Below are 23,301 nucleotides of genomic sequence, written 5' to 3' on the forward strand. Positions count from 1 at the left end.
TTTTGTTGTTTAGCTAGTCTAAAACAAAAATCTACTACATGTCCATCTCTACCACAATGAGTACAAGTGTACTTAACCCGATGTATAGATTTTGAAGAAGAAGCAACATTTGCATTCATTGTAGAAGATAAAAATCCAGGAAATTTAAAAACAACCTTCTTAGGTTCAGATTGAGCAAGAGTTTCAAATTTGCCATAGCCAAGAGTTCTAACAATAGTGGGTGCATTTGTCTTAGAACGAGCATAAGGATCAAAACCTAAACCTTGTTTACATGTACTTGACTTAGATGAATATAAAATCAGGTTCAGATTTTTGTTTCCCTTAGAAAAATGTTCTAAAGTTTCTTTTAAGTAATCAACCTGTTTAGAAAGAGCTGGACACTTATCACAAGCAACACTCATGGGTTTGTTTTGCTTATGACAGTTAGAACATGAAATAACCTCATGAGTAATCATGTCATTAGCTATTTGAGAAACTCTAGTATTAGCATCATGCAACTTCAATTTAAGTATTGAGAAATTAGAACAGAAAATTAAATCATGCAAATCAGATGTTGAACAACTTGTATTTTTAACATGTTTGCAATTCAACACAATAAGTTTCTCATTTTTCTCAATTTTCTCTTCTAAGTTTCACAAGAGTAGAAGCATGAACATCTCTTAGAGAAGTGATCTCAGAATAAATTCAGTCACATGACTTGCAAGCATCATCATCAGGAATTAAAGTCTTAAGTCTTGCAATTTCAGAATTAAGCGATTCAATTAAAAATCATGTTTCTTAATTTTGTTGTTACGTTTCTCTAAGAGTATACCAAGACGAACATCAACATTAGATAAATCATCATAAGTAGGTAATACCTCGTTACTGTAACTGTCAAGTTCATCCTCGGTTGAGCTTTCTTTGTTGCTTTCCATGAGACAAAAACCAGTCAAATCACGCAATGTCTTTCTCTTAGTTGTTGTGTCATCCTCACTGCTCTCTGAATCAACATCACTCAAGTTGACTTGTTCGAGCGCTGAAAGAGCTCGATGCACAACCATGTGGTTGAAAAAGTTCTTTTTCTTCTTGTCGTTGAACGATCATTTCCTTTTCTCCTTCTCCTCTTTTGATGCTTTATCTGCAAGCTTAGGACAAGTGGAACGAATGTGGTTGAGATCACCACATTCATAGCATCTTTGAGGACCTCCACTTCCTCTCTTCCTCATACGCACATTCTGCAATGCTTTAGGGAACCGAGTAAAAAGTAGTGCTCAATCTTCTTCAGAAATCAACTCAAGCTGATCATCAATTAGTGAAGATATAGAAGATAATGAAAAACTGGATGAAGAAGATTCAATATGAGACATGATGGGTTGAGAGACCAAAGCAATTGATTTGTTAACGTTCTTCCTAGCAAAAACATCTAGCTCATAAGTTTTCAATTTAGAATAAAGTACATCTAATGCAAATGAACTCATGACAGTAGATTCTCTAATATATGTAAATTTCATCTCCCATACTGACATATTTAAAGATCCTAGTAATTAACGTGCATTCTCAGCATCAGTATATGTAATATTAACGGCACGCAAATTACTAAGAATTTTATTGCTCTGAGCAAAGAAATTATCTAGTGACTCACCAGGCTTCATCTCAAAATGTATGTAATTTTTCTTAAATAAATCTTGATGTACCTCTTTAATAGTAAATGAACCGTCATGATAATCACATAGTGCTTTTCATACCTCATATGCCGATCTAAGATGAATTACTCGATCGAAGTCGCTCCTTTCGAAGCCTTGGATGAACGAGTTCCTTGCCTTGCTGTTCGCATTGACATGAGACATGTTCTATGCCTGTTGGGGGATGATCTCCCGTACCCCTTCGGATGGCGAGTCGAACTCCACTGGTGGTTGAGCACTAACCAATATTGCAGTTGTGTTTCAGGAATTGCAGGCGAAGGCTCTGGTGGGCCTTCAGTCGGAGGCCGAAGGTCAATTCACGACGCCAACTATCAGCATAGGCGAAGGCTCTAGCGGTCCTTCGGTCGGAGCCCGAAGGTCGACCCACGACATCGGGGATCAGAATAGGCGAAGATCCTGGTGAACCTTCGGATGGAGACCGAAGGGTGACTCGGGGTGCAGTGTCGAGGCTGGCCAAAGGTGCCTGGTGGGCTTCAAAGCCTGTGTAGCTGCTCAGGGTATAGTTTTAAATGTGCAGATGTACTTGATGGTACCATAATACCCCCAAATATGCTGGGAATGTGGCAGTTGGGGAGTGAAACTGTAAATCCTAGCGAGGAGTGGTTGAGTACGGGCTATAAATAGGCTAGCACTATAACTAAGGTGACAGAGGAATTAAGATTATCTCACCCTCTAATACATGTCACACTTCGAAGCCTTCAATGACGGTCATGCACCGACGAGCAGAAGAAGAGAAAAGAACACTGGAGAAAATGCAAGAAGAGATTGACATGCTGCATCACGTAGATGAAACGGCTAGCCACATAACTCCGTCAGAAGACATAACACGACCAGTGCAGGACCTTCGACGACGGTCATGCAAGGGTGATCTAGAGTCACCACTCTCCGTTGGCTTGTAGAACCAGCCGTGGCCTTCGGGCTTCAAGATGCCTAGAGAGTTTGTAAAGAGTTTTGAGCTGGCAGTCGAATCCACTGGAGGAGACAACGCGACACTAGCAAAGGCCTTTGTATTGGCAGTTAAAGGGATAGCAAGGTCGTGGTACTCCGTGTTGCCTCCAGGATCCATTTATTCATGGGAGCATTTGCGCAATGCCCTATATAGTAATCTTTTGGGCAAGTGCGATTCAGGTCACAAAAGTCTACACAGACCCGGACTTGCCCGTTCTTCTTCATTACCGAAACAATATTAGTGAGCCATTGAGGGTATTGCACCTCTTTGATGAATCTTACTTTAATCTACTTATCAACCTCGGCAATAATATTGTCTTGTAATTCTGGGGGGAAACGCCACGGATGCTATTTAATGGGATGAAACTGAGGGTCAATCGCTAACTTGTGAGTAGCAACATGTGGATCAAGTCCTGGCTTTTCTTTATATGAACATGCAAAAAAATCTCGATATTTTGTTAAAAATTGTTTATAATCTTCACACTCTTCGAGTGAGAGCATAGCACTTACAAAGGTGGGGCGAGGATCATCCTCACTCCCGAGATTAATTTCTACAAGCTCATCTACAGTTTGTTGCCCGCTGTCTTCCAACTGGTAGGGAGCTGGGGTAGCATTGAGGACTTCTCCATGATGAACTGGCGTCGCTTTGTGTATCTTGGCCAAGAGGTATTTCTCATCTCTCAAGCCATGCCGTATGTTCGCAGTAGCACAGAATGAGCAGGGCTGCTGAGGGACTTCATATATCTCAAACAAGTTCTCTTCATCAGATGACATTTTTTCATCATACTCGTGCTCCCAGTCTTCACCTGCACAAATAGAATGACATGTGACAAATTCAGGATCATCCTCACCCTCTTCATCGCTCTCACACGAGGTGAAGGAACGGTAGCCGAGTCCGTACCTAGTACGAGGGAGACGACCCTTCTTTACGAGTCATTCTGACTGGCTCCACCATTCCACACACAAGTTGGGTGGAAATGGCAACCGCGGGTTCCTTTGTAGCTTGATTTTGAACTTCTCGAGTAAGGGGACCATGCTTGGTGCAACCCTCAAAGTCCCGATAATCTCCTCTTTATCCGCTTCAGGATCTGGAAAATTGAGTACGAGGTTACAACACTGAGTATGTGGAACCTTATAGAAAAGGGTCGGACTGGTGTATCCCTGAGGATTGGGAACAACCCAGACCTCTAACGGTGTAGCAACTGAAGTGTAAAGTGATGTTAGTGGAAGAAGAGGGGAGCTCGAGGCCACCTTCTCTATCTTGGTGACTATCTTCTCCACTCTTCCATTTTTATGCTCAGGGGATGTAGAGTTAGCCACTTTGCTAGGCACCAGGCATGTTTGCATGTTGCCTGTAGGGGCGCCTGTCGGGCCCTCATGCGTTGCCACAAGAGTTTTTTCGGTATTAGCATTATACTCGAAAAGTAATGGGGAAGATGTGCTCCCCTCATCTTTAGTGGAAGGCACCTCTATCAAGAGCTTGGCTTCTGACCTCGTCATGGTACTAGTTGTTGATGACATCGATGAAGAAGCCTCCAAATCGATGAAGAAGCCTCCAAGTTCCCCACAATTAGGGTTGTCGTGGAGGGAGGCGACACGGAGTTCCAACTTCAGAACGCACCTGAACTGTCTTGTTTGATTACCCCCGGTCCTTGTTGTCGTCGAGACACGGGAGCATGTGATTGAGGCCTCCCTCAGTCCCTACTGCCACGAATGCGAGGAAAAGAGCGCCTGGTGTGACGAGGAACTCTATCTCAGAACTGTAGGACATCGGGTCAGGTGTAATCACAACATTAGCCGCTGGGTTAGAGCGATCCAAACATTCTTATCCACTAGTGCCTGGGAAGAAGTACTTGGCATCTGCATGGTGCACCTCTTGCACTGTATACAGGAAGAGATTACTGATGATCCGGTGTTGCTCTCCCTTGTTATTCTTAAACTTGAAGCACTGGTGCAATGTAGATGGGAGACCTACTATTTGTGAATCCATGGTGTACCCAACAATGCCGAGTAAGACGTCACGAACTCAATCACGAAGAATTTCACCTTAAAATTGAAAGTGGACATCTGCAGCTTCACGGTGATGGAGCCCAATGCCTTGCTCCCATTGCTATTGTAGCCACATATGACCACACTGGTAGGCTTGAGATCATCCATAGTATACCCGGCTTAGGTCAAGCTGCGAATAGGTAGAAGGTTGACCACCAAGCCAGGGTCTATGAGTACACGGCGAAGATGTGTGCTCCCAATGTTTCCTTCAATGTAGAGTGGTCGATTATGATTATCGGTTTCAACCATCTTATCTTCCTCGGAGAATGATATCTTATTCGCTTCAGTGAGGGTGCTAAGGAGTCGATGTTTGGCCATAGCTGTCTCATATACATGAGGAGCCTGGAGGGCCTTGATTAAGGCCTCTCTCAAATCTTGCATGAGCATCAATGCGTCATAAAAGCTCAATAGCGCTGGAATGCGCTTTAAATGAGTAATGATGTTGTACTCTACATCATCTTCTTCTTTACCCGGCGCCTTTGATGATACAGGCCTGGTTTCTTGAGTTGGGAGCTTTGCACATTGCAACCCTTCGGCCTTGTCAACTCAAGGCTGTTGAAGCTTTGTTAGTTCCAGAAGTTCTTTCCCGTTCCTCAAGTTCATATGCACTTCTTCAATGTCACCCTCCTCAGCGGATGCAGCTTTCGCTTCAAGAGCCTCACGCTCTTCGAGAGTAATAGCGACTCCCGGGTTCGAGTCCTCATCGTCTTCGTTTATGGTGATGGCATTGCATGGCGCCACCTCGGATGATGGAATAGCATCAGGAGACTGGTCCTCATTTGACGTCGAAGGTTGCCCCCAGGTCTCAGAGAAGAATTGACCCAGTGTAGGCAACATGGTGATTCTCCGTGGGAAAGACTCATCCCCCTCTGACTTGGGGATGAATCGGGGAGGCATACGGCATTGGCTTGGCTCACGTTGTGCAACCCGTACTGGTGCTGGAGAAGGACGAGCTTGATATCTCGATTGTTGGGTTCTTGGAAGGCACCTTCGCGGTACCTGCTACCATCGCTGCCCTCTCATGTGATGAGCAATAGGGGTGAGTCAGAGTCACTCAAACTGATCTTCTACTTGGGCGAATGGCACCCAATATGCTTCTTCATTTATATGGAAGGATGATGATCCAACATGCTTCACCGTTACCATGTTAGTAGCATGATAGTGGGGGTTCATTGCTTCAAGTTTGAGGACCAATCTCTTCTCATTGACCGCTCTTTGCAACCATTCTTTGAAAGCGATGCAATCCTTCATGACAAGCCCTACGTACCGATGGTATGGGCAGTAAAAAATGTTGTCAATCATAGCAACCTGCTCGGGTCTCGCTAGTATAGGTAGATTTACAAGCTTTTGCTCATTCAACTGTTCAAAGAGGCTCTTAATGAGGTCCCATCGGAAGACATATTGCTTATTCAACATCTCCCGTACATTAGCACACACCACTGGTCTTGTCCACTCATTTTTCGGACCGAAGACTGGAACAACACTTGTAGCATTTGACTCAACGGGTGCCTTCCCTTTGTTGCCATTCCCTATCGGCTTGCTTGAAGATCAAACCGCTAGGTGTTGTCGACAGAGCCAGCGATCTTGTACATCTCCATGATATGGGGTACCTTTTTGAACTCCAACTTGGTAGCTGCAACAGTATCACCAAGCGAACTAAATGTCTTGGAGTCGCGCCTTGACACGCCGACCAACCAATGTTGCAACATGGCTTAAATGCACATCTGCACGGCGTATTCTGGATGCATCTCTCTTGCAAGTCGGACATAATTGTTTCTGAAATGAACAATCTAATCTTCAATTCTTTCGTCCCACCTTTGCTTTATTTTAGACAACCCTAGAATCGAGATGTCTTTCCTTATTGTGATAAAGTGTGATTTGAAGAGCTCCTTCATGGCAACCCAACTAGGCACCGAACCTGCAGGTAAACAACTATACCAGTGGAAGGCGGCTCCCGTCAAGGAAGTCAAGAATTGGTGCAGTAATAATGAGGGGTTGTTGGCGGTATCTCCACACATCGACACAAAGTACACAAGGTGCTTAGTGGCGTCCCCAATTCCATCAAACAGGTGGAACTTTGACTGATTCCAACATGTGGTAAACGCGACTCGGTCGTGCCATGATTCATACGGCTTATCGAGCTCGCTTTCTAATGTTCTTGGGGCCTAATCGGCCGCCAGCTGACACATTCTCCTGTTAACCACATCTTCTGCAATAATGTGGTAATATCTTAATGTTATGGCCGACACAGTGTGTGATTGAATTTGCCGGTGCAGCACTAATAGGTGGAGGAGTGGCACGTATCTAGTGGCTAGGTGTGCCCCCGCCCCCACCGGAGGAGGATGGTATGACTGAGACGCAGCCTCCATCTCCGCAAATTGCGGGTCAACTTGAGAAACATGTAATGTATGAGGATGTGACGGTCATGCACCTCCTGACGTAAAATGTAGCATCATGGCACAAAGTTGGTCCACCCTTGCGGACAGCTCGCTCACTTGTCTTCGGAGGGTGCTATTTTGCTCATCTTGAGCGCCCGGATGCAGGGGTACCTGCTGGTTTTGCCCATTTATTCCCATCCCTGCGGGTGGTTCCTGATGAGTACCTTCATTTTCATTAGCCATGTTTACAGGCGCAATGTTGTTTCCTTCTAGCTCTCCTTCATCCCCAGACAAAGCTGAATGCGCTAGCTGGGAATAATGTGGCGACTGAGAACGGGTTTCAAGAGAGTCTATTGTATGAGCCCCCGGGCTATATTGTCCCTCATCCTCGGACGTGCCGGGCTACTCTCTATTCTTTGTCGAGCAGTCATCTTCAAGCGTGTGTCTGGGCCAGCACGTGTAGCCACCATGTGTAACTGCCCTTTATCTTGCGACAAATGTGATGGAATACTCCTTTAAGTGTTGCGATGGTCACACGGAGATGACCCTCCGTCAAGTGACTTGCATTTTCTAGATACCGGAAAGCAAGGGGCAATTATGGCCTATTTTTGTAGCTTTGCAACGAGTTGTGAGGACCTGTTGAACCATGCCTTTGGATTTAGTACAATCTCTTCATCGAAGGAGTATCCTAGCTCGTGTGTGACGGTAAGAGGCTCCCAGTCAAAATCCGATCCTTCGGGGCTCAATACCCCGATTGTGCCGTACATCATGACATCTGCATCAATGGACTTCTTCAACCCTTCAGACGTAGTGTCATATTTTGTCGACGTGTCTGAGCCTAGCTCTACAGGCTGCTGTGGTGCGTCAATGATAGATGGTGGTTCCACTTCCTTGGGGGCAATCTCAGATTTGCCCTCTATTATTGGCTTTTCACTTTCTTTTGTAGCAATGAGGGGCGAAGGTTGAGGTGTCTCGACCCTCTGCTGCTGCATGGCAAGCCCTATTATGACAGGGGCACTGCTGGCATCTTGTGTTTGGCGTGACCTTGGCACTAGGCATTCCAGGAGAAAATTGTACCTAGGATTTTGCTCAAGGTTCGGTGTTACCCGAACACTCACTCTTCCGTCTTCCAGGTGGCCTTGGACATCTCCTCAGTCACGGACTTGAACATGACGTAGCATAAGATCTTGTAGCTCTTGAAACCATGCTTGGCGGTTCCTCTTCCTTCGCTTGCGCCTCCCCTGATTCTCGTTGATAGCATATGGAGCCAGGTATCTATTAGGTGAAATGGGACGACACACCAGTCGCGCAGGAGCCTCGTGCCTCAGCGCCTCGTCGGGGGTCTTCGGTCGCACCCAAAAGGCCTTCTTGCATATTCTTGATGCTGTGCTTCTTGGTCCCATCTGATAGGCGGTCGAATTTGGCGTGGCTGATAGGACAAAGGTGGAGGACTTCTTGGCCGAGGAGCCTTAGTACGCCTATCTTGCTGTTCATGATGATTCACAGGACGAGGATTACCCCCAGGTCGTGAAGTCTCTATAGCAGTAGCGCTGCGAAGCTATCTCTCGAGACCATTCATTTGGTCTCTAAGCTATTGTAGCTGTCTTTGCAGCTCATCTAGGCGAGGCGCCGGCACTTCACTTGGAAGCACGATGAACTAGTTTGTGGCAGAAGATGGGTCGGACATCGCACTGACGTGAAAGCAAGGCACCCAGTGCTGAGAGCCAGCAAGACAGGGGTTGTAGAGCCTATGACTTCTCCCAAGGCGTTGAGACAAAAACTCCTCTACTATGGCTTCCAGAGTGGGGAGCCTAGCTCGCGACGCATGGTGAGGCCATGCACAGGGAATGGCCCTACTTGAAGCCACTTCTTCTTTTGTAGTGCAATCTGGAGTGAGACGGGAGGCGATCCGCTGTTAGGGCCTCTGGGCTTTAGCGATCCTTCACCGGCAATTCCATCGTGCGTGCAGTCTCCCATCTGAACAAGCAAGGGTGACACTTCGATGAAAGTTCTCACAAACCACGTCTAGTGCCACAACCAACTCAACCTCTGTTTTACTGGTGAGGGGTAAACCCTCCAACATGGCTTTGGCCTTGGCAATGACACTGTGGCACTCCTCCTTAACCTGTGAGAAGGCTTTGTTCTGAGCCCTATTCATTGTAGGAACTTGAGCTGGCTCCTTCATCATCTTGGAATAATTCGCACCCTCGTGCTGGAAGATGACCACGGGTGGGAGTGTCCCAAACTGTAGGATCATTGGAATCGAGTCGCGAGCAAGGATGAATCCTCCTGCAGCCACAGATTCTCCTCATTAGTATTTTCTCGACAATTTCTTTTGCAAGTAGCACTTGTAGACTAGAGAGACTATCTGACGACCAGCGCAGCGCAGCAAAGATGGGAGGAGAACGAGGTCCCACCGAGCGTGCCATTTTGTTTTGCGGATTCAAAACAAGGTTGTCGTGTTCGAATTACTGTATTGTATAACTGTGAATATAACAACTACGGGCGGGCCAGTATACACAAAGTATACAAAGTAAAGAAACAATAACTAAATGGAAACACTGTCACTTTATTAATCCATTTGAATCCATAAAGTACAAGTTTTCGATTACATCTCATTATCACACACGGCGTACACATGCACATGTGTATCTGACTAAGCATATGGCGACTGTGTCCTGCTGTTTCCGGTGGCCTCGCGAAGCCTCCAGTTAATTACTCCTGTCTCTCGAGCTACCTCTGATTAAAATGCGCTACTGGTCGTCGTAGTCAGGTCATCTCCGAGTCTGCAAGGCTGTAGTCAGATACACCACAGACCAAGCCAAGTAAGCATGAGAAAACAAAACAGAAGAAGAGACAGGACAAATAGTCTAACATGAGCTTTATAGACTATCTATGTATCCCAGACCCTCATTGGCCACACAGGCCTCAGAAATTTCAGCCCCTCATCATTAGCCATAGCCTCAGGTGCTATGCGAGAACAGAGGGAGAGAGAATCTAGCTACACAGTAATTCACTAGCTACAACCTCATAGGAGCCCGGTGAACTGCAATGTTTCTAAACTCCTATCTACAACCTCTGGCTTCACCGTATGCCATATGCAACCCCTCTTAGGCCTCCACAAAGTCATCGACTGAATCCAAAAGACCACGAACATTGCCACAAAGGCAACAACCACATATGCAAAAATGCCACAAAGAGCAAAGGGTAATCACCAGCATGTCAGGACCGATCATAGAGCATAGTCAAGCCACATAGATAATCACAGACATCATCATCAGCACAGAGGCATAAGGCATCACCACCAGCCAAACAAGCTCATAGAGGCTCCAGAACTTCAAACTAGAAGAAGACGACTGAGCTCACAGCAAGATCAGCACAAGGGATGGCAACATTGCCATACCACATAGCACTACAGACACCTGCTCACAGAAGAGGCAGCACTAGGGTGCGGCACGGTGGCGCTCAGATTCCCAACCAGTGGCAACGCACAGCGGCACTGACTCCCAGCCAGCAAGACACATGCATGCTCCTACAGCCACGACATACAACCGGCTAGATCACAATTATATCCACGGTCCTAGTCATGACACAAAGGCTGGTAGGATCATAAACCAACATCATTCACCACCAACACCAACTGGGATAACAACCCATGGCCAAAACCATCCTTAGCTCTCGGCCATGGCACAACCTTCACGGTCATGGCAATGAGGATGGCCAAATCACCACATCAAAAAGAAAAAAAAACAACACCAGCCGATTCAACACTAACACCAGAACACAGCCGGCCTCTATCATCATCTGAACGTCAACCAACCACCCAAATCACCAAAACATCCACTGGCCATTGGCTATAATAGCACAACACTATAGGGCCATCACAACAAGCCCCGCCGACCCAAAATCACCATGGCTCCGCAAAACAGCTGGACAAACACACGGCCACCACAATAGAACCAAACGCATAGATGCGGCTTTGAGTCAAATGCCGGCTAAACACCTCCGGGCACAAACACAACATTGAGGCGTCGGTCGGCAAAACATCAATGGGCACGGACGCGACACCGAGGCACCGGTCGACATACCTGGAGCACAAATGGAAGGGGAGGGGAAGCAGATCATCGCTGAGACCCACCAGTGCAAGAGAAGCTAGCCATGGTGCTCCGGCGATGGCAAAAAACCGACAGCAAGTAGTGGATTTAAGGGAAAAGGCTCTCCTCTCTCTACCTTTCTTCTCTCTCTCTCTCTCTCCCTCTCTCTGATCCAGCCCCTCTTCTCCGCGAACACCCCTATGCCTTTATAGCCAGCGGCAGGAGAAGTTTCTCACGCGGAGAACATGGATCGGTAGTTCAGATTGGTAGGGGAAGAGATAAGGATGGGGAGGGGATAAGCACGGGGAAGAGATAAGGGAGATGTGCACCGGAGAAGGCGAGCGTGGCTCGAGAGCAGCGATGGTAGCAGCTCGGGTGTAGCGTGGCAGAGGCACACGTTCGGGCGCATCGGCCCAAGGGGTAGAGAGAGGTGAGAGGGGAGTAGAGAGGGCGTGGCTCGGGTGCAGGTGCAACCGAGCCGGTGAGCGCGAGGAGACGACACCCAATGGAAGCAACAGCGGCGGAGAAAGAGAGGGAGGGAGGAGAAGATGCACAGGGAGCCGATGCCCCTCCCCTAGGGCTGCTCGGTGCAAGGGATAAGGAGGAGGCGGTGGGCCGGGCCGGCCCGGTGTTGGTGGAGAGGGTACCTGGGCCGGTTTGACCGAAAAGAAATAGGCCCGGCTGCCCTTTTCTTTTCTTCTTTTTTTCTTTTTATGTACGCATATGTATATGGGGAATCGTGACGGCAAAATACTATCGTACCTCTTGAGTTTGGCACCTTTTTATTAATGGTGGCAACCTTGCAAGTGTTTAGGTCATGATGAACCTTTGTGGGAATCACAATTCCTTTTGCCACAAAGACATGCTCAAAATCATTCATGCCAAATAAGCTGTGACTTGAGTGACTCGGTCTTTGCACCATCAGAAAATACAAAACAAAAAGAATAGAGGGGGAAAAGAAAAAACATCCAAACATAGTGAGTTTGATACCGGAGGGGTGTTTTTAATAACCAGTCGTGTGACCCTCATTCTGGATAAGGATGAACCTTGAGGATGAGAAAAAGAAAAGAAAAATGAGATGAAAAATGTGATTAGATCGTACCACTTGATTCATTGGTCCATTTGTGAGCGCTTGTGAAGATTCCATTTTCTAATCTATTATTGCTTGATTTGAGATTGACACCTGCTAGCTTTCTTGTATAACTGAATGTTTGGGTTTTTCTAGCACGAGGATCCTTAAACTTATGTTGTTTTGCATCAATCATGTTTTACCATACGTCAAGCATTGATCATGTTTTTGCTTATATGCTTCTATGTGAGTCATTTCATCCTCTTGTAGAGATTTGTAAAGTATTTGAACATATGCTCAGACTCTTTAGCGGCCTTTGGGAGCTCGTGCGTATTTATTTCTATATTTATGCTCATCTTTTGAAGGTTGCTCTTGATGTGTTAATTGTCAACAAAGGGGATAATTTTTATGCTTTGGCTTCGGGCTTTTGCGATCCATTTTATGCTAAGTGATATTGTTCTTGCTTTTCTTTGGCTTTTGATCACTTAGATGCGACAATTGGTTATTGTGTTTCAATTCATTCTTTGTTTTTCATGTATGTTCATAATGGGCTCATCAAGGGGGAGATTGAGAAACAAAGTGGATATGTATCTTGGTTTAGATGTGATGAGTTATTAACAAAGATTGAGTTGAGTTGAATTTGGTTTGCATGAGTATGTATTACATACATGATTATGATTATGACTAATCGGAGATGAAGAGAAACGGAGTTGGAGAAACTTGTGTGCTTGTCTTACGATGTGTAGGTGATGGATGCAACTTAGCGGTCGACAGTGAGATGATAAGAGCTAAGTAAGGTACTTAGTGACGGACGATCAAGGAGGCCGAATGGGGTCAAGGTTGATTCTAGCTATATACATGGAGAGTAAGCAAAACTTGAGAAGATAGATGAAGACGGCGTGTTGACAAAGTCAAGCGAAAGGGATGCCAGTGCCTGAGGGATCAAGAGCAGGAGAGACTTTCTAACGGTTGAGATCGCAAGACAGAGTACATGTGTCATCATCAGGAAGATTCCTTGGGATGCGAGCAATCTATATTACATGGGATGCGAGCAATCTAGAAAACTTGGGATGCAAGCAATCTAGATTACATGGTATATAAAAAATCTAAGAAACTTGGGATGCAAAAAATCTAGGAAACTTAGGATGAAAGCTCCAAAGGCCTATAAACATGAGGGGAGGGATGTGAGCCTAATTGAGGCATCCATTGGAGAGTTGAGTTCTAGGGTTTTAGAAGAGAAAGAAATGAACGCTTAGCCTATGGTTTAGTTGAGAGTTGTGTATCTAAAACTACTTTCTAATCAGCCGAAAATAGGGTGTTCCTCTGCAAGTAATGAATATTGTGTTTCCTCTTACCCTTGTGTGTCTCCTTCTAGTTTTCCTCTCTTGGCTCTCTTGCATAATTGCAAGTTTTTCGGTTTTGTTGTTTTTGTCATTTTCGCTAGAGAGCTGAATTTTTGTATCGTGTAGAAGTTATTTTCTCTGTTGCTAGAGAGGGATAAGAATCAACTATAAGTTGCCCCTGAACCATCCATTACCTCTAGATTAATTAACTTAGAGTGTTTCTTTACCCGGTGCCTAGTTTTCTTGCTTCCATTTTTTATTTGAGGCGCATTAGGTGAAAGATTAGGATATACTATCCAATAACTTGGTGAGCCTCCTATTCATCCCCAACTAATTGCCTTCCTCGGTCCTACAGATTGCTTCTGCCTTGGATTTTTTATGGGTGTTAGTCTTCTACTCGACTAGTCTTAGAGGGTTCCACGACTTCGGAGACCTGAAGGCGCGGTTTGCATTTGTGGACTGTGATTATTTGATTGCTTTGGGATTGAGATTTTGATTCTGTTTTTCTATGTCTTGGGCGTGCCCTTTCCTGGGCTTATATAGTCGGGGTGGGGGTGGGGAGGGGACCTAAGGCGTGATCTTAATTGGATATCTTATTGGAATCCTACTCTGATTGTTAGACTTCCAAAGATCTAGAAATCCTTCGTGAATTAGGGATATCTTTCACATCCAGAATGAGCAGCTTCCAAGTATATAATTTCTGTATCTTACTCCATGACGACCACGACTAGCCTTATCGAGTAAGATGTATTTGGTTCTCATATACCTTTTGTGGATATACCAAATATATAGAATATATAATAGTAATCATATGGATGCTGCTAAATTCCGGCTGTGCAGGATTTCGGCATTCCGCCCGCACACCCAAATCAAGAAAGAAAATCCCTGCACGTCCAAAAATTATAAAAACAACATTGCGGTCTTTTGGCAGCCTGACTCACTTCCCCATGAACAAACTTCGGTCTCCCTCTTTCCCTTAAGTACTCGCACATAATTCTGTGATATCAACAAAAAAAAAAAACCGGAGATAGACGAAAAGCAAATCTAAGCAACCTTTTAGGCAAAGTAGGTATAGATGCGTACAAACAACAAGAAGTAAAGTTGTTCCATACAAACACAAGAATCATAGAAGCAAAAATCAGTATAAATTTAGAGCAAATTTGTAGTATTTTCTTTCAAGCAAATCCAAACAAACGCAAGAAGCAAGTTGTTCCATCTCTGTGAACAATTTGAGGAGCATGAATTTCAAACCTCAAATCAGAAGAGCAAATCTGTAGAAAATTTAGGAGTAAGATAAAACATTTTGGGAAGCAAATACGTGCAATTCCGGAAGCAATTTTGTTCTCAATCGGACGTGACGAACTTGGCAAATTACTCGAAGCTGGTGAGGGAGCAAACGTGGTCACATTGTTTGGGGCCTAGGCACGCAGATGCCCACCACCTCAGGGACCGCGCTAATGGGGATGACGGCGGCTGATCCATTTGCCTTCGTTGTGTAGTTTCCAAATTCAAAATTAGTGAGCTACTTTGCTAAAAACTACAAGCAATTTATTGCATTTCTGGGGGCACATCTACATAATCGGTAGGCAATTTCAAAACTCACGCAGTGGGAAAGGGAAGAGGAAAAAAGGGGCTGACCGACCTGCTCGCCGGAGTTGCGGATGAGGAAGTCCCGGTCATTGGTGGCAAGGATGGTGAAGGGGACGGCGAAGGGGAGGGGCCCAGCACAGGAGGGCGGAACGAGGTGAGGAGCAACCGGCCGAGGGGTCCTTCAGTGGGTTGCGCATCGGCGGCTAGGCCTTCTTCAACTTCCTGGCGGTGGCGGTGGTGAGGGAGCGCGCTGGAGTGAGGCGAAGGACTGGACAAGACCAGGTAAGCCGGTGCCACCACTGATGCCTAGGGGATGTAGGTAAGGGCTTACCGTCGGTGGTGTGAGAGGCGGAGATAAGCACCTAGTAGGCTGCCTACCAGAGGTCCACGACCGCGAGTGGCACCCCGAGATCCAGGAATGGCAAAGGGAGAGCGGAAGAGGAGGCCGACGCAGTGGCGGCCACGGGCAGGAGGAATCCGTTGGAGGAGGAGGAGGTGGCTGAGGCTGTGTTTGTTTGCTGCTTCTGAAACTGCTTCTGCTACTGGCAGAAGCCAGAACAAACGAGGTTCTGGAGAAATGACTTCTGGAGAAGCCAGAAGTCTGTTTCTGAGGAAAATGAACTAAAGCTGAGAAGCTCGCTGAGATGTGTTTCTCTGAGAAGCTATGTGCTGAGAAGCCAAAAATTTATTGTAGAAGCCAACAACCTATTTCCAAAAGCAGCTTTTCAGACAAACCAAAAGCACAACTTTTCAGAAAAGCTCAAAAGCAGAAGCTCAAACAAACACGGCCTGAGTCTCGTTGCCGAGTCGCAACGAGAATCGCAAGGGAGTGCGGCAGCCAGTTTTTCTAGATGTGTATTAGACGGTCGAGCGTGTGTGCGTGTTAAGAAATAAACGTATGCACCCTCGGAATTTAAATTTTACCTAATTATTTATATATATATGTATATATCATCGTCACAGTCCGGTTATAAACCTATATCGATGTCCATTTCTACGGTAGTTGGGGAACATTCTACTGAATTTTCACCCGTAACTATCAGCTATCGGAATTCGTCAGCCCGTTCAACCCCATACGCGAACTCCAATCCAGTCCACGCCACGGCCAAGTGCCCCAACTGCCAACACGCCCGCGACCAAGTCGGCAAGTCGATCCACCCCTCGAGTATTTCCCGCAAAAGCCATGGCGCCTGCTGCTCGCTAGTCTCAGCAAACCACACGCAAAAGCCGCACGCGCCCGGCACACCCATCACCCATGGCGGCGCTGCCGTTCTCGCCGCGGCGGCCTATCTCGGCGCCGTGCTTCCTCCTCTGCTTCCTCCTCGGCTTCGTTGCCGGCCTCTTCCCCTTCGTGCACCGCCACCTCCGCCTCGACCTCCACCTCCCGCTCCCTCCCCCCGTGGCAATCGTCCGAGAGCCGCCGTCGTCCAAGAACGCCCCGCCGCTCCTGATCGTCGTGACGCCGACCCGCGTCCGCCCGCTGCAAGCGTACCACCTGCACCGGCTCGCGCACACCGTTCGTCTCGTGCCGCCGCCGCTGCTCTGGCTCGTTGTCGAGGCCGGCCCCGCCACGCGCGAGACCGCCGAGCTGCTCCGCGGCTGCGGGGTCATGTACCGCCACCTCTCCACCTCCCACGGCGCTCCCCAGGCGGCTCGCCGGAGGAGGCTGGAGCGCGGTGCGCGCCAGAGGAACGCAGCGCTCGACCATATCGAGCGCCACCGCCTCCATGGCCTCGTCTACTTCGCCGACGAGGACAACGTTTATACCCTTGACCTCTTCCATCGGCTTCGCGGCATAAAGTAAAGCAACCATGACATCACAATTCTTGCAATTTCTTTCAAGGATACAACAATTATAACAATCTAACATAAATTCGCGATCCTGTTTAAAATTACAGTCGATTCAGTTCATACACAATAATTTCTAATTGGAAAACCCATGATGCTTTAGGAGTTTTGGCACCTGGCCAGTCGCAATGCTTGCCGTGGGGAAGAGTAGGACACTAGTGGAAGGGCCAGTTTGTGACAACAGCCGGGTGATAGGATGGCACACTAATGAGAGGAACAAGATGCAGCGAAGGTTCCATGTGAATGTGTCCGGCTTTGCTTTCAATAGCAGTATGCTTTGGGATGCCAAGAAGAGGGCCCATCAGGCGTGGAATTACATCCGGCTGCTGGACACGGTCAAGGAGGGGTTTCAGGTCAGCTCATGCTTATGTCCCTGTCGAAAACTAAATTAACCTGTCAATTTTGGTGACTAGTGCAGCCCATTGTGGTCGGCAATTGTTGTTGTCTGCTTAGGGCACCGCGTTCCAACACAAGGCCCTGATTGAATCGCTTGTAATTTGTATTCCCTGAGATTTCTAGTTTACTAATTCGGAATTGCCTACCTACCCTTTTTTAGTTACACACATCGTTGTACAGGAATTTCTGCCCTAAAAGCAATCTCCTAATTTTATGCAAATCATACTTAATTTTCTGCCCTAAAAGCCATATTGATTGAATTCATAGAGTATCCGTTAACTAGGAAAGTTTCTATGGGCATCCAAGTAGGCTTCCCTGAGTTTGAATAGTGTGATAATCAGACTGCCGGAAGCTACCTCCCAATAGCTTCAGTGTTTGACCTCATTTGTATAGAATTGATTTAACCACTCGATGCCTCTTCATCTTATACCTGACAACTTTTTAGAGTGAATTCGCATGGCATTGGTCTGCATTTTCCTATTTTATTTCGTTACAGGGAGATGGAAGTGAACTATATATGTCTTAGCTCTTCAATCAACACCAAATATCCTAGGAAAATATAGCCTTTTTACTGCTCCGGGATGCAGTCACTCCCTAAGTATCTTGCTTACATTGTGGAAGATTTTTCCCTTCACAAAGCAAATGAAATTTGTTCAGAGAAACATTTTCTATATCATCCCTGCACATTGTATTCTAAAGTTAATTTTTTCTCTACCGGGCATTCGTGTTCTAATCATTTTTTTTTGGGTCAAACTGATGACTGAAAAAAAAATACACACAGGAGACAACATTTATAGAACAGCTTGTAGAAGATGAAACTCATATGGAAGGCATACCGACTGGTTGTTCAGAAATTATGAATTTTAATCTTCGTCTAGAAGATAAACATCTTGCTCATCCAAACGGGTGGCAAATGACGGCAAACCTGGATGTACTAATTCCTCTCTGAGCAGGAACAGAGGCAGTACGACTCTCCATTTATCATGCAGGGAAAAACTTGATCAGTTTGATATTTTTTCTTCGTAATGATATGAATAAAGTCAGCTTTATGTAATTTATGTTTCATATATTAATGTTGTGCAACTTAGATATCTTTCTGATATTTATTTATGATTTATAAAATATATGAGTATCTCTTTTGTTTTGTGAAAATGAGTATCTTAATGAGCAAGTAGTGTATAAAACAAGTGCACAGGCTTGCATAAACCTTACAATTGATTGATGAATGTCATTATCCTTCAGCATTTGTTTTTCAATTTTTCTAAAGACTATGATGCTTAATGTGTTGTGTTTTTGTCTGTTTGCGTATAGTATTATTTCCATTCTTTCGGTGACCTCCATCTTGTTGAATTTCTATAATTTACGCAATTCAACACTTCTTTTTCTTTCTGAGGCAATTTTTACAAAGTCCATTTTAAAGTTAATTCTTTATTTTTCTCAAGCAGATTATTCTTTACTTACGGCCAAAAGGAAGAATATATTTCAAAGTCATAATACTAAGTCCCTCCAGCTTATGCCCGTGTGCACACGGAAATGGCAGGGCTTTGTTAGGCATGTCAAGTTGGAGAATGTTGACGTTCTGCTGGAATACCTGTGGATTAGATGTACATACGTCATGCAAAAGGGTGCAATTACTTTTCACGGATTGTTTGTAACAAACAGCTAATTTCAGATTAGGTGTACATGCATCATACAAAAGTAATCTGTTAGGGGTTGTCATTAAAGACCCCATATCCTCTGGGCTAGCTAGCTTATGCCTACGGACCTCAGATTTCGAATGTCTTTCGGATCTTCGAGCTTCAGCGGAGCCCTAGTCTCCCGGAGATCCAGCCTCCACAAGCATTGATAGGCTCTGCAAAGATCAAGGAGTGAGTCATCAAGATTGGAGAAAAATCAACTAGAGGGGATCCGCCAACCGTCCTCTGCCTACAAGGAAGTGACCGATATTTAATACCAATGTAACTGTGAGCTATCTTGACATCCCAGGGCAAGTAGGAACCGGTCTAACACCTTTCTAGTGCGGCACCGCAATAGGCCACCGGCCGAGCACCACATCTTTCGGCCCACTTGCACATCTGTATTTGTCATAGTAGATAATATTTTCTTATTATGGGTAAATACATCCTACCTAGACCCATGCCGTGTGATTCGACCAGTCCTGGGTTCATATGGGATAGCGATGGTTTGTATCAAGTCAAAAGGGAAAATCTTTGTAAGGGTATACATGTATATTTACACTCTGAATGGCACTATAAATACATACCCTTAGCCATCAAGTCAAAAGGGAAAATATTTTAAAGATCAATACATTTGGTTTTCCTTTCTCTCTACTTCTTCTTCAATCTTGAGCCATTCATGTGAGTGTGCTCTTGCCGTACTTATTCGTGGAAGATATTTTCTTCCGTCAATAGCGTGCTGTCCGCGGGGAGTCAAGCACAGAAGTACTAAGAGAGGTAGAATGCTACCTACGAAGAAGACCACTAGCACTGCAGCACTGACGATCTACCCCCCAGCCACGCATGTGCGAAGGTCCGCATGACCAAGAATAGGCCACAACAGCGACAGCCCCCTAACCGAGGGGAGCAAGGGCCATGCAGCCACTACTAGCTCGGCCACGACCCTAGCTGTGGTTAATGCGGGGGGGGGGGGCTGTCACGGAGACATGACAACACTGTATGGTGAGGGCCCCACAACGTCCCTAGGGGCTATAGTTGGTATCGCCGCTGTGAACGTCACCCCGGCCGAACAACAATCGCGCTTGGTAACCCTCTAGACTCAGCTAGAGGAGCTACAGGTGGCCTTGAGGATTGAGTAGCAAACTACCCGTGTGACCACCACTGCTCCCTTAGTAGCTGGCATTGTCCCGCCCCGGGCTTTGAGGGCCAGCGAGGGCTTCGTCGACACAACCCGTCACCACCAGGCTCCCCCTGTGGTTGTCACGTGGGCTCTGGAGCCTCGAGCCCATCGTCGCGAGGCCCTATTACAAGACCACGATTCCCCCCTGTAGAGAGACTTGCAGGTCCTGCCTTTCCCGAACGGATTCTAGACCACGAAGCTACCTAAATTCAAGGGCGACTTAGACCCTGACAAATTCATATGTTCTTATGCCCTCACTGTAGAGCCCAGCGAAGGCGGATTGACTACCATGGAAGTGCTTCCCCTTTGCCCTGGAGGGGGTAGCCATCCGATGGTTCTGGGCCCTAGAGCCTGGGACTGTTTACGCCTGGGCCCAGCTCCAAGACCTCTTCTACAATAATTTCCAAGCACCTTTATCAAGCCAGTGACCTCTGAAAGCCTATTCACCATAGGACAATAGCCAGACAAAACCCTCCGGGATTACTTCCGAAGGTTTTCCCAGACCAAGTCCCAGATTAGAGACATATTGGATGCATTGCTCATCGACGCCGCAACCTAGGGTCTAGTCGAAGGGCCCTTATACGATCGATTGAACTGGCGCCCCATACGCTCGGTGGAGGCCCTCATGTGCAAATTCAAAGAATACACACGTGCAGAGGAAGAAAAGCTCCGTTGAAGGCTCACGTAAGCTACCACAACCCCTAGCATCGAGCCCGAGAAGTCGCACTTGCAAAAAGAGGCTACGAGGAGGCTAATGGCTCCAGAGGCCACAAGGGATGGCGGCTACAGCAGCATGGCGTCCACAACATATCAACCAAGGCCGCGAGGCTTCGAACCCAACCCATCTTAGGGGTCGTGGCCGAGGGCGCCCTGGAGCCCTTCAATAGCGACACCATGCCCCAGGTCGTTACCCTGAAGTGGAACACTGGTGCACTCTGCACGGGGTGGGACATGGGCACAACATCGAGGACTGCTGAACCCTCATAACCTTCAAAAAGGAATACCTCGGGAAGTAGGCAGCGCACACCATGGTGGAGGGGGCCAACGACGGTCGGCCCGAAGGACACAGACCAATGGTGGGCTGCCAGATTGATGACTTGGCCTTGCAGAACCCTCCCCAGCTCACTCTACCTTCTTCACCTCCACCATCTACGGAGCACTACAACAACGAGGGGCCCCGGGCCAGGAAAGTGGTCCTCGCCATAACAGGAGGAGGGAGGGCTGCTCCTCAAAAGGATAGCGGTGAGACTGCACACATGGGGTAAACCACATCAGGGCAACCAGCATCCATCGTCAGGCCCCCATAATGTTCACCTCCGACGACTTCGAAGGGGTGAATTCCCTCACTCTGACGCCTTGGTCATCTCACCCAACATCACCGAGGTCGAAGTTCGGAGGGTGCTAGTCGATGGAGGCAGCTCGGCGGACCTCTTTTTCATACACGCCTTCAACCAACTCCGCATTCCACAGAGCCAGCTCTCTCCAGCCCATAGGCCCCTACAGGGGTTCAATGGGGCCCCTCTTGATGCCCTAGGCCAAATAGATCTTTCGGTCATTTTTGGCGGGGGCTCTGGAGTGCGGGCCGAGGTGATCACCTTCAACATCATGGACATACTCTACGCCTACAATGCCATCCTAGGTCGGAGGACTCTGAACAGATTCGAAGCCATCACCTATCACAGCTACCTCTACCTGAGGATGCCCGGACCTGAGTTGTTGATATCCGTCTATGGTAATCAAGACCTGGAAAAGCGCATCGAGTACGCACACCCTGCTCCTCTCTATGGCTGCAACATCCATAATGTATTCCAGACACCGTGGTCCTCTGAAGCCATGACTGGAGGGGGATGTATAGCATGCCCCAACACTTCAGACCAGCCCACTGGACTCTCCAAATTGGGGCAGGCCTCACCCCAGAGTAGGAGGCCTAGCTCCTGACCATCCTACGAAGCAACCTCAATGTCATTGCATGGTCCCTGCATGACCTTCCTAGAGTCGATTGTTACATCATTGAACACTCCCTTCGGGTCGATCCTAAGGCCAGGCTAGTACTCCAGGGGCTCCGCAAGCTTTCCCCTGAGTGTGTGGAGGTCGCAAAGGAGGAAGTCCAGAAGTTGCCAGAGGTCGGCGTCATTCAAGAGGTCATTGACTCTGAGTGGCTCTCCAACACCGTCCTGGTCAAGAAACACAATGGGAAGCAACGTATGTGCATCGATTTCACATCGCTAAACAAAGCCTGCCCTGAGATCCATACCTCCTTCCTCGCATCGACCAATTGGTGGACTCCACCACCAGGTGTGAGTTACTAATCTTTCTAGACGCGTATTCCAGATACCACCAAGTGTTGGCTACGAAGGACGAGAACAAGACTACTTTCATTACACCCTTTGGGGTATACTGCTATGTCTGGATGCCCTTTGGGCTCCAAAATGCTAGGGCCACCTTCTCCCGCTTAGTGCACATGATCCTAGAATAGTAGTTGGGTCGCAATGTCAAGACCTACATTGACAACATCATTGTGAAGAGCAAGCTCGAGACCGACCACGTCATCGACCTGAAAGAAACGTTTGATAGCCTCTGGGTAGCAGGCATGCGTCTTAACCTGGATAAGTGCATATTTGGTGCCAACGCTGGTAAGCTACTGGGATACCTCGTCTCTTGAAGGGGCATCGAGGCTAACCTTGGCAAGATCCCTCACCTCCCACCAATTTGAAGGAGGTCCAGCATTTGGCCTGCCACCTTGCAACCCTTAGCCGTTTTCTCGCCAAAGCAGCCGAGCATAACCTTCCATTTTTCAAAGCGCTGAGGGGCTTTGAACCTTTCAGGTGGACTCCAGAGTGCCAGGTCACATTTGAGGCCCTCAAGGCCCACCTTTCCAACCTCAAGCGCTTGCAATACCCCTCCCTGGTGAAGGGCTCCTCCTATACCTACCTGCCTCTGCCTTCGCTATCAGTGCTGCCCTAATACGGGAAGAGGAGAGTGAGGGTTAGGGTCATTCTGCACAAAGGGCCATATATTATGTATCGGAGGCCCTAGTCAGGGCTAAGA

The 23,301-nt window shown here is 47.1% G+C and overlaps 1 protein-coding gene and 1 long non-coding RNA gene across 3 annotated transcripts; one reads left to right on the top strand and one right to left on the bottom strand.

Moving 5' to 3' along the window:
* Window positions 1-14,951: 14,951 nt before the first annotated feature.
* On the bottom strand, window positions 14,952-15,654 carry LOC133891878 (uncharacterized). Its single transcript, XR_009904311.1, has 3 exons — window positions 15,485-15,654; window positions 15,206-15,421; window positions 14,952-15,049 (listed from the first exon to the last, which is right to left on the bottom strand). It is a non-coding gene; the product is annotated as an uncharacterized LOC133891878 (long non-coding RNA).
* Window positions 15,655-16,227: 573 nt separating this feature from the next.
* LOC133893455 (probable glucuronosyltransferase Os10g0205300) lies at window positions 16,228-19,702 on the top strand. Of its 2 annotated transcripts, none has more exons than XM_062334477.1 (3): window positions 16,228-16,953; window positions 17,105-17,354; window positions 18,843-19,702. In XM_062334477.1, the coding sequence occupies exons 1-3, from the start codon at window positions 16,409-16,411 to the stop codon at window positions 19,050-19,052; spliced, it is 1,005 nt and encodes a 334-aa protein (XP_062190461.1). In that variant the 5' UTR covers window positions 16,228-16,408; the 3' UTR covers window positions 19,053-19,702. The 2 variants fall into 2 exon arrangements, with proteins under 2 accessions (XP_062190461.1, XP_062190462.1); XM_062334478.1 differs by lacking the exon at window positions 18,843-19,702 and adding an exon at window positions 18,179-18,541 and having other exon boundaries at window positions 16,236-16,953.
* Window positions 19,703-23,301: the final 3,599 nt, after the last annotated feature.

The sequence above is a fragment of the Phragmites australis genome, chromosome 15 (assembly GCF_958298935.1).
Source record: "Phragmites australis chromosome 15, lpPhrAust1.1, whole genome shotgun sequence".
Taxonomy (NCBI): Eukaryota; Viridiplantae; Streptophyta; class Magnoliopsida; order Poales; family Poaceae; genus Phragmites; species Phragmites australis.

What these genes read in the sequence shown, in the direction of transcription:
- LOC133893455 (XM_062334477.1), top strand. Translation starts at nt 16,409, where the DNA reads ATGGCGGCGCTGCCGTTCTCGCCGCGGCGGCCTATCTCGGCGCCGTGC. An exon ending in CATCGGCTTCGCGGCATAAA is followed by an intron (nt 16,954 to 17,104) that starts GTAAAGCAACCA and finishes ATGATGCTTTAG; the next exon opens with GAGTTTTGGCACCTGGCCAG. An exon ending in CGGTCAAGGAGGGGTTTCAG is followed by an intron (nt 17,355 to 18,842) that starts GTCAGCTCATGC and finishes TTTCTCAAGCAG; the next exon opens with ATTATTCTTTACTTACGGCC.